We start from the raw sequence: 13,559 nt of genomic DNA, 5'->3' as shown, positions 1-13,559 counted from the left end.
TTACAAACATCCTTCATGCCTTACAGGAATGTGATCAAGTTCATATTGATGATGTATCATCAGATGATAATGGACAGGATTTGAGGTACGTTAATCACTAAGCAATAGAATTCACCTCTTAGATAACCCAGTTTGTCATGTGACAGACCGCAAGTGCCTGATATCTATCTCATTTGTGTCCATTTCCACAGCACTTATAACTTTGCAACAGATGGCTTTCACGCTGCAGCAACTAGTGCAAATCTTTGCCTAGCAACTGGTGTGCGCGGAGGGGTTGATTGGATGCGGAAGTTAGCTTTTCGCTATCGAAGAGTAAAAGAAATATATAACACCTACAAAAATAATGTTGGAGGCAAGTATTCTAATTTTCTCTCACGAAGTAGTTAGTTAATTTGCAAGGAATTAAAATATTTAGTAGATAACGAGGATAATGGTGAAAGTGAATAATTTTTATCTAGCTATTGGATTGATGGTAACTGTTCTGATATATATGATTACCGATACCTGCTAAAATGAATAATTAACATTTTAAAGAGTCAAAACTCAGATAAAATATTTTGCTCACGCAATTTATACCAGTTTTGGAATGTTTCTTTCCTTAATCCAGCAATGTTGGTATTTTCAAATCTTTGTCAGTTGTTAAAATTATAAACACGTATGTGTACTTCATAATCTTGATCTATGATTATTCAATTAGTCCGTGTAGACTTACTACATTAAATTAAGGTTTGTGTTAAATAACAATATCTGAGGGCAGCACGGTTGCACAGTGGTTAGCATTGCTGCCTACGGCGCTGAGGACCTGGGTTCGACTCCCGGCCCTGGGTCACTGTCCGTGTGGAGTTTGCATATTCTCCCCGTGTTTGCGTGGGTTTCACCCCCACAACCCAAAAGATGTGCAGGGTATGTGGATTGGCCATGCTAAATTGCCCCTTAATTGGAAAAATAATTGGGTACTCTAAATTTATAATGAAATAAAAAATAACAGTATCTGTACTCAGTCAAATTGGGATAATATTCAATGCCACTTTTTTGAATAAAAGAAATCTAACCAAAAGGTTATGAATTTGCAAATGAGATGTCTCTTGATCAAATTTGTACATTTTGCTTGAAATCCGTCAGTTCTCAATTAGACTGGGATTTGGAGCATTCCAGTGAAATGAAATGTTTGAATGTCAGAAGATGCTAAAAATCCAGCAGAACTCAGTTTCTCCACTTACCCTGCTTGATTTATGTGTCCAATTGCAAAAATAAACCCAACAAGAGACTTGATTCAAGCAGGGCTTCATTGAGTAACCATGTGGGTACGTGATCCATGCTGCTGTATCCTGCTGCTTGAATGTAGATTTGTGTCACTCATGGAGAAAAGAATGAATTAAAATATTTTAAAATGTCAACATTTTGGAAAAATTATACTTTAACCTTGTAGAGCTTTATGTAATGCTTTGGTATAACAGCTGGATCCTTGCATGGATCATTTTACTTCAAGATTCTTTGCGACAGAATTACATTGTGCAGTTGTGTTTAACTCTGTTAACTATTGGAATAGCTGTTGATGTAATGTTTGGTTATAAATAACAAATGAGTCTTTAACTCAGAATGATTAAATCTTAGGTCTCCTTGGTCCGACTAAAAGGGAATCATGGTTGCAGTTGCGAGCAGAAATTGAAGCCCTCACAGATTCATGGTTAACACTTGCACTGAAAGTGCTCACACTCATTCATTCAAGGTGAGGACTGATGTGAACATGCAATCCTGAGCGGACTGAAGTCATTCCAATAATCAAAACATTTTATAATAAGACATTAGTATCAAAAAGTAGGCTTATCTGGAAAAAATATTGAAACGTAAAGATAAAAAAAATGCAAAATATAAATACATTATCTTATTTTTGCTGATATTTGTATGCATTAACAATCAATTAAGTCGGGGTGGTTTCAAGGTAAAGCACATTGTGGATCTATATATAAGGGAAGATTGACTATGCTGGATCTTTTCTGTCTTGAAAAGAGAAAACTAAGAAAGGGAATTGTTTTCTTCTGCTCTGTAAAATGCTTTGAGAGAAGAAATTATGAATAGTTCGGATAAATTGGATTTGTAATTTATTCTGTTATATATAATTTGTAGACAAGGGAGCATATTTTCAAATTAAACATAACAGAAGAATATAAGAAATGAAGAAGAAATTTTTTTTACTAAAAGGCTGATAGATATGTCAAACAGTATGCCGTCATAGGTGCGGTAAGAAGAAATCAATGGGTTTCAAAAAGGAACTGACATGCTCTTAACATCAAATTAAATTCAGGGTTAAATGCATTCACTAAGGGAATTCTGTGAACAGGTGGATTAAATGGTCTTCTGCATGAAACTGTCATGAATTATTATAATAATTTAACTGTTAGATCTGGTAGAACTCCCATTTTTAGTGAGGGCACAGAACTGACAGAATTGGATCAGCCGCCCATTATACACCCCACCTGTCAATTGTGCACCTCCCTCATATTATAATTCTGCCCACCTGTTCAATTCCCTGCCCTATCGTTCAACACCCCGCTTGATATTCATTTCCATCGACTCGGTAAAGGTTTAAAACCTGCATTATTTAATACTGTTTTTGGGTAGAAGCTAGGTTTACAACCACAGTTCTCCACATGCTAAGTTGTCAGTCAATCCATGCTATATTGTAAGGAAGTAATTATCAGAGCCATTACTGCAAAACATAAACAGCAGGAAAATTAGAGAACCTATTTCTATAATAATTTCTGCCTGATATGGCCTCTATTTCCCAGTACCCATTTTTTGCTGCAGTATTAGCAGTAGTGTAGGAGCATATCAGAAGCTCCTAATTAGGAGAGGCATTAGGGAAGATCTGAGAAAAGAGAACAAGATAAAATAGCTTAGGAAGATTTAAGAGTCTCATCCTGTGAAACCCATTCAACCCTGCAAACGTTTGGGTTTTACAGAGGTGGGGTCAGGGCTGGGCAGCCAGTCCACTCCCAGGCGGCATGGCATTTTAAATATGATAGTGCGGCTGGAAGCCTTGAATTTAACCAGCATTACAGATTCAATTGTGGCTGGCCTTGTTTCCTGAGTCTCGGGAAATTCAGGAGCTGCTATAAGGCGAGGACAGCCTCAGGTAGAAGAAAATTGTTTCCACAGCACTCCTTGTGGGCCAAGAGGAGCAGAAGCCTTCCTCTCAGATTGCCAAGCTCCCCCACCATCAGGCACATCCTCCCACGCACACGTCTCTCTCTGGCATCAGGCCTTCTGGGATTGGGATTGAAGCACTTGTCAAGGTTGATGATTGGTCCCTTGGGATCAAATCCCAAGACCGACTCCTCAACTCCCACATCCCCCATTGCTTTACCAGCTCCTGTGGCCTCCTCTGAATATTCCCTGCCTGACTGGAAACCAAGCCTATCAATCAAGTTGACTTCAGTCATGAAATCTGTCAGGGACAAAAAAATACCTCCACAGCATGTGGGAAAAGCCAGACTTTGGAGTTTTCAACATGCTACCTGACCTCCAACTCCAAACCATCCCTCCAACCCCCACAACCAACCCTCTTAGTGTGTGAGTAAATAAAAAAGTATTTCCCTTAAAATTAAATGTCGGATCCACTTTTTTCTTCATTCTTCTTGTCTAATTCTAACTGCGCATTGGTTGTGTAAATGTGAGCACTTACACTTTTGTTTTTGCAGCCTTTTGTTATAATAGTTTGGAGAAAATATAAATTTGGTCAGAAAGCCTTTAACCATCTCCAACATAATTCAGTATTGAAAGATTTTATCAAGTATTGGTACTGGTCACTGCATTCATATAAAAAAGGAGTAATGCTATGACACAATTTATGGTATTTGTCTTGTAACAAAATGGTAGAGCTATTTTTTCCTTGATTTTACAACTGATCCACCTACTAGTTTTATGATGTAACCTTTAGTAATGCCAAAAATATGATGTCTTTCAGGTCAAACTGTATAAATATTTTAGTAACAACAACACAATTGATACCTGCTCTTGCCAAGGTGTTGCTGTATGGATTAGGAATTGTTTTTCCAATTGAAAACGTATATAGTGCAACAAAAATAGGTGAGTAAAAGCTGTATCAGAAAGTGCAATGCAAATAACTTCATCTCCAATCCAAGTATATTTTGCACTTCTCAAGAATAATGTATTAAATTTATTCCCCCATTAATGATATGATTGTTAAACTTTGGCAGTATTTGTAAGAAAAACATTTATATGCATGAGGCAGAATGAACTGCAGTTGATTGTAATATAATTTGCAGTTTTGACGTATGGTCAAACCACAGATAGAGGATCAAAAACAGTAGAAATTTATAGCACAGAAGGAGGCAATTTGGTCCACTGTGAATCTGCCAATTGAAAAAGACCTAGAGCGGCATGTGGCGCAGTGGTTAGCACTGGGACTGTGGCGCTCAGGACCCGGGTTTGAATCCTGGCCCTGGGTTACTGTCCGTGTAGAGTTTGCACATTCTCCCCATGTCTGCATGGGTTTCACCCCCACAACCCAATTATGTGCAGGTTAGGTGGATTGGCCATGCTAAATTGCCCCTTAATTGGAGAAAAATAATTGGGAATATACAACACTTTCTAAACATGTTGAGAGTTTCCGGGATGAATTCTCCGTTTGGGAGACAATGGGCTGGATTCTCCGTAGCCCAATGGCGAAATCTATGAAAATAGACTTTTGCGACAAAATTGGGGCCGGCACCAGATTGATGCCGGTCCTCCATGTCCCACCCCCATCAAAACTGGCGTTATGGTGATGTGTGCCATTTCAACAGCGTTTGCATGTCATCGGCCGGCCCACCTGCGATGCTGTGCCGCCAATGGGCCAAGTTCCCGATGGTGCAGGACACGTGTGGTCCCTGCGGTCGGAAGCCCAGCATGTGTCCAGCACCGCCACACTCAGCCGGGATCCGTGCCGCTGACTAGGGGACATCTGCTAGGGCTGGGGGGACTTGTGGGGGGTGAGCTGTGGGGTCACAGTTTGCAGGTTAGGTTACGCGCACAGAAGATGCCATGTTGTACGGAGTGACTGCTGCTGGTTGTTAGCTGTGCATATGTGCGGACCGGGACCCGGCCATTCTTCGGCCATTTTCTGTACGTTCCGCGGGAATTTCACACTGCGCCAGTGCTAGACCCTCACCGGTACCAGAATCGGTGAGGGGTTCGCGCTGACTCGCCGGTCGTGAAACACCATGGATTCCACACCAGCACAGGTACTTAGCCGCAGAAACGGAGAATCCACACCGATATTCTCCTGCTGGAGGAGAATTGTACCCATTTTATGATTCCCTGGGAGCGCAAATTGGGAAGCAGTTCTGTATCCCTTGCCATGCAAATTGATGCATGGTGAAGAATATGAGGGATTCCTGAGGGAATCCCACTATCGGGCCGCCATTTTAAGCGGGTGACCAAATAGCGAGGTCCCTCAGCCGGCCAATCCCCGCACCGCAAATCAGCCCCAAACCTTCCCACCCCCTTAACGCAAACAGCCCCCACCCCCAGATTCCGTTGTTTGCCCCCCCCCCCTCAAGTACGGGGGTGACCCGACCCTTCCCCCCACCCAGGACCTCCTAATGAGGGTGACCTCCCCCCCAGGGATCCCAGTAATAGGGAGGCCCCCTAGAGACCCTATGACTAGGGAGAACCCCCCAGGGACCCCCTAACTGAAGGGATCCCCCACAGGGACCTCCTGACTAAAGGGACTTTCCCCACAAACTCCCAGAAAAGATATCCTGTCTGGAAGCTAGAGAGCAGCCCAGACAAGGGCAGTGAAAAAAGCTACAGCTGCAACACTTGCCTGGAGGCTCCATATGTCAATTCCTCGAAGGAGAACAGTTGTGACTGTGTTTCAACCCCACAGACCCATTCATAATATTCTTGCAGTGGGCTGTGATTGACAACTTCCCCAGACCAGCTGAAACCTTGATTCATTCATCTTCCTTCATGGTTCAGTGACTCCAGTGGTGAAATCCCAATGTTTACAAACATTGACCACATCAAAGAGAGCCAAGTACATTTCAACACTAAGTGCATTTCAGTCATTCAAGCGTGGGTTCCATGAATTGGGGGTGGGTTCCCCTATTCATGGGGTCCCGTTAGGTGTTCTCCTTATTGAGGAGGTCCCTGGGGGGAATTTGGGAGGAGGGGGAATCATGTAGAGGCGGGGTGGAAGGTAGTGCACTGTGGGGGCAGGGAGGGCGGGGAGCGGGAGGAGGGAGGGGAGGGTGGTCTTCGGATGAATCTTGAAGGCAACTCTCCTAAGGGGTTATGCACCTGACCCCCTGCGAGGTCCACCACACCAGGGCCATGCTGGTAGATACCACAAGTGATCCGTACCCACGTGATGCCCGGTCCAGGGAGCCAGAAAATCACGGAGGGTCGGGTAGTCTGGTGCCGTGCCTACTAAATAGTCTTTGAGACCCATTTGCATTCATTTACATCCTCCTGCTAGCGCACAGTCGTGGACCTCAATTCTGACGTCAGCAGGAGCTCGGAGCTTTGCAATCGGAGGGAGCTCAGCATCGATCCCAATTTTCCCTTGACACCCGGTTCTCTATCCCATCGGAGAACATGATCTGGGCATTGCAGACGGAGAATCCAGCGCTCTACCTCTACCATCCTGACTGGCAGAAAGTTCCATACTCCCAGCACTTTGCCACTTTTCTGCCAAATTGACCAGTCCGTTAACATCTCCATCACTATCAACTTCCTCAGCATCAATTTCTGTGTCATCTCCAAACTTCTTACTCATGCCTCCTACATTTAAGTCTAAAACCATTGATATGTACCATGAAACACAAAAACACCTGACCAACATTAGCCTTTGCTTCCTGCCACATGAATAGGTTAAAGCCCTTGCATTTCTTTGCAAATATTGAATTGAGGTCATTTATTTTGTTCATTTAATGGGGATGATCCACAATTTTAATTACTTATCTACTTCGAAGATATTTTTGGTGTCGTTAAGAACTATATTTTATCCACTTCCCCTTTGTCTCCTATATCACTCAATATTCCCAAATAAAAAGACAGTAATAATAATAATCACTTATTGTCACAAGTAGGTTTCAATGATGTTACTGTGAAAAGCCCCTAGTCGCCACAATCCGGCACCTGTCCGGGGAGGCTGTGACGGGAATCAATCCAATGGCCACGCTGCACCCGAAAAGCAGCGCGCTGCGGTGCATTGTGGCCGTTGAAAGCCCTGTTTCCGGGATCTACCCGGCACGCAACGCCTCGCGAAATTCAACATGACCCGCGAGACGTTGCAATGTGAATCCTACCCACATTAGCAAATTTGCATATTAGAGCGAGGCAGTAAGCTTCACTTTAATGTGCAGATTCCTGACGTACCTGAGGTTTTGGGATTCAACCCCTCAGCCTCAGAGATCTCGGGTGAACGCCGTTCAGCAGTGGTCCCCACAAATGGGGACCAGATTGAATGGCACTCATGGGGGTCTTCCAGGAGATTGGAGGTCCCCAGCTGCATGCCCTTTGGGCATGGTGGTGCTGTCCCACTGCTGGTGCCACATGGTTGCCCTGGCAGTGCCACCTGGGTGTCATCCTGGCACTACCAAGTTGTCCAGGTGACGCTGGCATGGGCACTGCCAGGGTGCCATGTTGGCACTGCCAAAGTGCCATGCTGGCATTTTTTGCAGTGAGCAGTCAGGCCGGTGTTGCCCAATATGATGTTGGTTGATGAGGGGACCCTCTATAGTGTGTTAGGACTGCAGGGGGAGGTCGGGAATTGATTACGGGGCCTCAGAGATCGGAACGCCATTTACAAATAGCATCCCGATCTCTTGCTACAATGGGGAGTTCCAGTGAGTGGAGCTCCCCACCATACAAAACGGGGCTATGTGCGTCCTCGGCCGCATATTTCCCATTCAGACCCTTTAATCAACGCGAGTTGTGTTAAATAGCCATGTCGTTTCTCGGCACTGTGAGTGCTGGGAAACAAGCGACTAAACGCACTCTCTCGGGGACTTTGGTCCCTTTTGGGAGAATCGCGCCCATTGAATAATTTGCTTCCACTCATTTGTCAATGCTGTTTATGACTAGTTACCAGAAAGTGTTTTCTCTCTTTCTCTCATTCTTGCTCTCTCTCTTTATGTTAACAGCATAGCTGATATTGGCATTTCCTGCAGGGAAATTCACACAAAAACCCACATCATTTCACTGTGCGGCACCTGCTGCACCATTGTGCTGCAGTTGAGCAAAATATTTAACTTTGGTGTAACAGGAAAACAATGAAGTAATTTTAAGTTAACAATTTACATACTTCATTTTAGGAAAGGAAAGCTGCTTTGAACGAATAATTCAAAGGTTTGGCAGAAAAGTAGTATATGTTGTTGTGGGAGACGGTGCAGAAGAAGAACAGGCATCTAAAAAGGTAAATGATCAACGATTTGTCATACTCTCTTTACTAAACAGTACTTTTTTAAAAAACTATCTCTATTAAAGATTTTCCATTTACAGTAAATTTTATAACAAAGACAACATCACAAACAGCGAATGTAACACAAAACAACTTAACAAAAACAGACCCAACCATATGCACCTCACCCGCAAATGGAAAAATAAAACCCACCCCACCCTCTCCCCCCACCATCTAAATGCACACCTTCTTAGCAACTGTTGGTGACTAATTCCTTAAAGTGGCTAATGAATAGCTACCACCTCCAGGAGAACCCTTCAACTAACCCCTGACGGTGTACTTGATTTTCTCCAGGTACAAGAATTCCATTGTCACCCAACCTTACCGCGGCACTGGGCGGAGTAGTAGATCTTCAGCCCAGTAGAAGTCCCCTCCATACAGCCAATGAGGCTAAGGCGAGGACACTTGCCTTCACACTGTTTGCAGCATTGGCAAGTCCGACACCCCGACAATCGCCACCAAAGGACAAGCCTCCAGATCTATATTCAGAATCGGTGTGAAAGAAAGGGACCCAAACGCTTATCAGTTTGGGACACAACCAGAGCATTATGTGTGGTTTGCCGGCACCACCAGCACACCGCTCGCACCTGCCCTCTATCCCTGGAAAGAAACTACTCTTAGCCTTGGTCCAGTAGGCCCTATATATTACCTGGATCAGGCCGAACCGCACAAATGAAGATGTAGAGTTCACCCTACGAAGGGCCTCACTCCAAGCTTCATCATCCACTAGAGGTCCCAACTCCCCTCCCATTTCACTTTCACCTCATCCACCGGATCCAATCCCTCCGACAGGATCGACCCATAGATGCCAGACGTGCTAGCCTCATCTGACCCCTCCAAGGAAAGAATCCTCTCCATCAGAGATGGCGCTTGCGACACAGGAAAAGTCAGGAAGACCCTTCATACAAAATTTTGGAGATACCTGAACGAGTTCGACCCTGAAAGTCCAATCTTCACCGTCAGTTCCTCTAAGCTGGCAAGTGGTCCCGCCACAAACAAATCCCCAAACCTCTCCAGCCCCTTCCCTCCCCCAACCCAAACGTGGTGTCCAGTCTCGATGGCTCAATTAAGGGATTAGAACAAATAGGGATCAACCTCGATATAGATCCAAGTTTAGAGTGCTGCCTGAATTGTCTCCATATCCTAAGAGTAGACACAACCACCGGGTTTGCAGAGTACCATGCCGGAGAAAATGGAAGCAAGACCGTCACTAGCGCCCCCAAACTAAATCCCCTACATGACCTCACTTCCATCTGTCCCCGTATGGAACCCACATTAATGCACCACTCCAGCACCTTCTCAACATTGGCCGCTCAATGATAAAAAGCAAATTGGGTAATGCTAGGCCCCCTGACTGTCCAACCTTTCTAAGAATTGTCCTGCGGATCCTCTGGGTCCTGCCCGCCATATAATGGATGATATTAACCTATTAACCTTAACAAAAAAAGAAGTAGGGAGAAAACAGGAAGACAATGAAAAAGAAACAAAACCTTGGGAGAATATTAATTTTAAACACTGGATTCTGCCTGCCAAGGATAGGGTAATGTTGTCCCACTTTTGCAAGTCGGACTTCACCTTACTCACCAGACTCGTGCAGTTCAATTTATGGAGCTGGGCCTAATCGTGGGCCACTTGAACGCCCAGATCACCGGAAACTAGATCTGACAATGTGAAAAGGCAGCACACCCAAGTTGGCTCCACTCTGGAAATTACTCGCTCTTTTCCAGATTCAACGTGTATCCCGAAAATGAGCTAACGTTCGTCAGTAGCTTCATTATTTCACCCATAGTGAGGACTGGGTCCATAACATCAAGCAGTCGATCATCTGCATATAAGGATACCCTGTTCTCTAAACCCTGGTCCCCGCTTTATCTCCTTTAATCCCCTCCCACCTAATTTGGTCGCTGGGCCTCAACAGAATGTCTCCACATCCTTCGCCATTCTCCTTCACCGTCTCCGAAGTGTTTTCCAACTTTTCTCAGATGCAGCCCAGCACCTCCTCGATCGATTTTCAAAGGGTTTCAGACATCACTTTCCAGTGCCTCTCAAATTGGTTATCAAACTCAGTTACCAGTACCCCAGCAAACATGTCTGCCGTGATCGGACCGGCTGCGACTGCTGGAGCCGCCGGATCCACCTTCTCGATTGAGGAGCCACGTAAATCCCACGGGCCCATAGACAAATTTCCATCTGCAGGCTTCTTACCTCCAGCCTTTTTTGACATTTTGCAGAAATGGGCACCTTAGACCTTTTGATGGGTAGAATTTATCCTCCAAAAAACCCCAGGAACCGGGCAAAATCAAGTGCCCTGACGGGAGCTACCTAGTGCACAACCTCTCCTTACATGCCCATACCGGAAGTCCACTGAACAGTATTTGCGCGTTAGTTTCTTAAGCAGAGCCTGTTAACCAAAATAAAATTCCTTCCAAGCTAGTTTTACTGTGTGTATCCATGTTGCACTATGCAAGGCTATTCAGTTGGGGATGCCATCAATTTCAACGTCTCAAACCTTGCAGGAAGCAACAAATAAAATCTGGAAAAGTTTGCAATCGTAATAAGTAACAATTACTTCAATAATAAGTTCTTCACCTCAATATGCAAAAACCTAGGTTTGGGTTTTCACAAAATGAGAGAACCTCTCAGCCATTGCAAAAATGGTGGAAGAGGCCAGAAGTCCTGCCCTCGAACATGGTTCCTCCCAATTTGACAAGGGCATGAATGGGCCCACGTTAGGATCCGCGCATACTCATTTCACGGAGACTGCTGGCCATAGAAGTCAGCAGTTGCCTCTATTCATATGATTTTGGTGAGGTAGGTGTCTGCCTTGAGCAGATTAGACATGGTAGGAGCAGGTCTTAACTTTGTGGATACATTTGGATAGTCTGGGTACCCTTTTGAAAAGGTAAGACATTCTCCTAGGACACCTTTGGCAAAGGCCAGTTGGCCGTTGGGGAGGCCAGGTGCCGTTTCAGAGAGGTCATGTGCCCTCTGGGATTTCTAAAAGTAGTCAAAAACAACTGGAAAAGTATCAATTTGAATTAGCAAGAGGGGCTGTCAGAAACAACTGTTGAACTGTCAAAGGGAACTGTCAAGATGTCCAGGCATTTATAACTCCTGCCCTTTAATTCTTTGAAAAAACTGTCTGGAATGGAAAAAAAAAGATTGCTTGCTATTTCACTCTGTCTGTTGACAGAAGCCTAGGGCTTCCATTACTGGATTTGTGCCGCATGACTGATTTCACAACAGTCCATTATCACAGTAGGGTAGATGTCATTTCACTGTTTGATTAACAGCTCCAAATGGTTATAAACTCTTTGAAGACTGTGTACTCTTATGACATGTTTGTTGTTATGAAGAATTAAGTAGCTGAAGGAATGTAAATGTAGTAGATAGGATTTTGCGAATCAGACCTTTTTTAAAATAAAGAATGCAATAGACACTGGAACTTTATTTCACTTAACCTCAGCATGGTTCCTGAGATCTGCCATGGTGGATACTGCATGAACTTTCATGATAAGTGTAAGGGAAAGGGGTGGTGGTGGGGGCATAGGGTGACACCAAATTGGCATAGGGGCAATAAAGGGTTATTGGGGGCAGAAGAGTGATATAGTGTGGCATGGAGGGAATGGGGCCATGAGAGCTGGGCAGAGGGGCATGGGTCAGCATGGAGAGAATGGGGGGTGGACGGGAGGGAGGAGGTGGCATGGATGGAGTGTGTGTGAGGACTGCACGTCTGTTTTATGTTTTTCTATTTCTTTTTTTATGAATTTTAATACAGTGCCAGTGCAACATGGCAGACCTGCACCGCCACCATATACCCATAACATCTGCACTCATTCCAGGATCACCATACCTGACCTGCAGGGAAACCCAGAATGAAAATCCAACCTCCGGTCCACTTTCTCTGGGTTGGGTTTGTGGACCCAGGAAATATCCCAACTCTGGGCTCCTGGCCTGAGCGAAAATCAAGGCCCAGGCCTTGATGCTATGATTCTATGAACCCACAACCTTTCTATCAAAGGGTGCAGATATATTTTTCAGACAGAAAAGCTTTGATAATTAAAGTTCCATGGGGATCTGTGTTGGAACTATGCTTATTTGCTATACGTGTAAATGAGTTAAATTTGGGAATTCAGGGAACAGTATTGGAACTTGCTGATGACATTGATTTGGTGACATAGCAGAGAGTGACAAGAGGTAGAACCTTATTAGAATTTAGTAAAGTGTCAGGCTCAGTCTGAAAACTGGTGTGTAACTCTCCAGTTGCACAGACCAGGGTTTCTCTCCAGATCTTGAGCCTCTTTAAAGAAAAGAAAATGGGTGAGTGGGGTTTACACCATCGCCCTGGTGGGGCGGAGTCTGATTCAGCTGGTGACTGAGTTTCCCATTTCCACCACCCTGGAAGAATCACCCCCGATGGAGTGCAGCAGTCTTTATAGGAAGAATACAGCAGTAATTGAAAAGTTGTAACTTTGATTCATCAGTATCAGGGGTGACCAGTTTGGAAAAAGAATTGAGAAATTCGCCCTTTTATCACTGCGACTGAGATTTCCATTTGGTTTTTTTTAAATTTTAGAGTACCCAATTTCTTTTTGTTTTCCAATTGATGGGCAATTTAGCGTGGCCAATCCACCTAACTTGCACATTTTTGTGCTGTGGGGGCGTAACCCACGCAGACATGGGGAGAATGTGCAAATTCCACACGGACAGTGACCCAGGGCCGGGATTCGAACCCGAGTCCTCAGGGCCGCAGTCCCAGTGCTATCCACTGAGATTGCCATTTGTTGATGAATTGATAATCACAAAGTAAATTTGGCCAAAAATGGCCCAAAAAACTTCAACAAAGAATGAAATATCGAATCTTTTCCAAAAGAACATTGCTGAAACAGAGGGCCTTTAAAGGGAATTAGAGGGTTGCTTGAAGCAAGGACTTTGAAAGGATATGTGGATCATGAAGGAGTTTACACAAGGTAGCTAATATGGAGGAAGGCATTGGTGGATTTGGTGGACCAAATGGCTAGTTTTTCTGCTTTGGTTATTCTATAAGTTACATTTTGGATGAATTAATAATTATGGGTGAATGTGAAAA

General features: G+C 44.3%; 1 protein-coding gene across 5 annotated transcripts in view; it reads left to right on the top strand.

The window, feature by feature from the left end:
- The window catches only part of eya1 (EYA transcriptional coactivator and phosphatase 1), a 365,193-nt gene that overhangs the window by 337,776 nt on the left and 13,858 nt on the right, over positions 1–13,559 (top strand). For all 5 annotated transcript variants that reach the window (XM_038809594.1, XM_038809593.1, XM_038809597.1 and 2 more), the window contains 5 exons: positions 27–85; positions 192–352; positions 1,615–1,729; positions 3,968–4,089; positions 8,325–8,425. In XM_038809594.1, the coding sequence (XP_038665522.1) occupies positions 27–85; positions 192–352; positions 1,615–1,729; positions 3,968–4,089; positions 8,325–8,425 (558 nt within the window). The remainder of the gene's footprint in view (positions 1–26; positions 86–191; positions 353–1,614; positions 1,730–3,967; positions 4,090–8,324; positions 8,426–13,559) is intronic.

Source organism: Scyliorhinus canicula, chromosome 10, assembly GCF_902713615.1.
Source record: "Scyliorhinus canicula chromosome 10, sScyCan1.1, whole genome shotgun sequence".
NCBI classification, from domain to species: domain Eukaryota; kingdom Metazoa; phylum Chordata; class Chondrichthyes; order Carcharhiniformes; family Scyliorhinidae; genus Scyliorhinus; species Scyliorhinus canicula.
The sequence above is the reverse complement of the archived record's forward strand: the minus strand, read 5'-3'. Positions and strand labels throughout refer to the sequence as shown.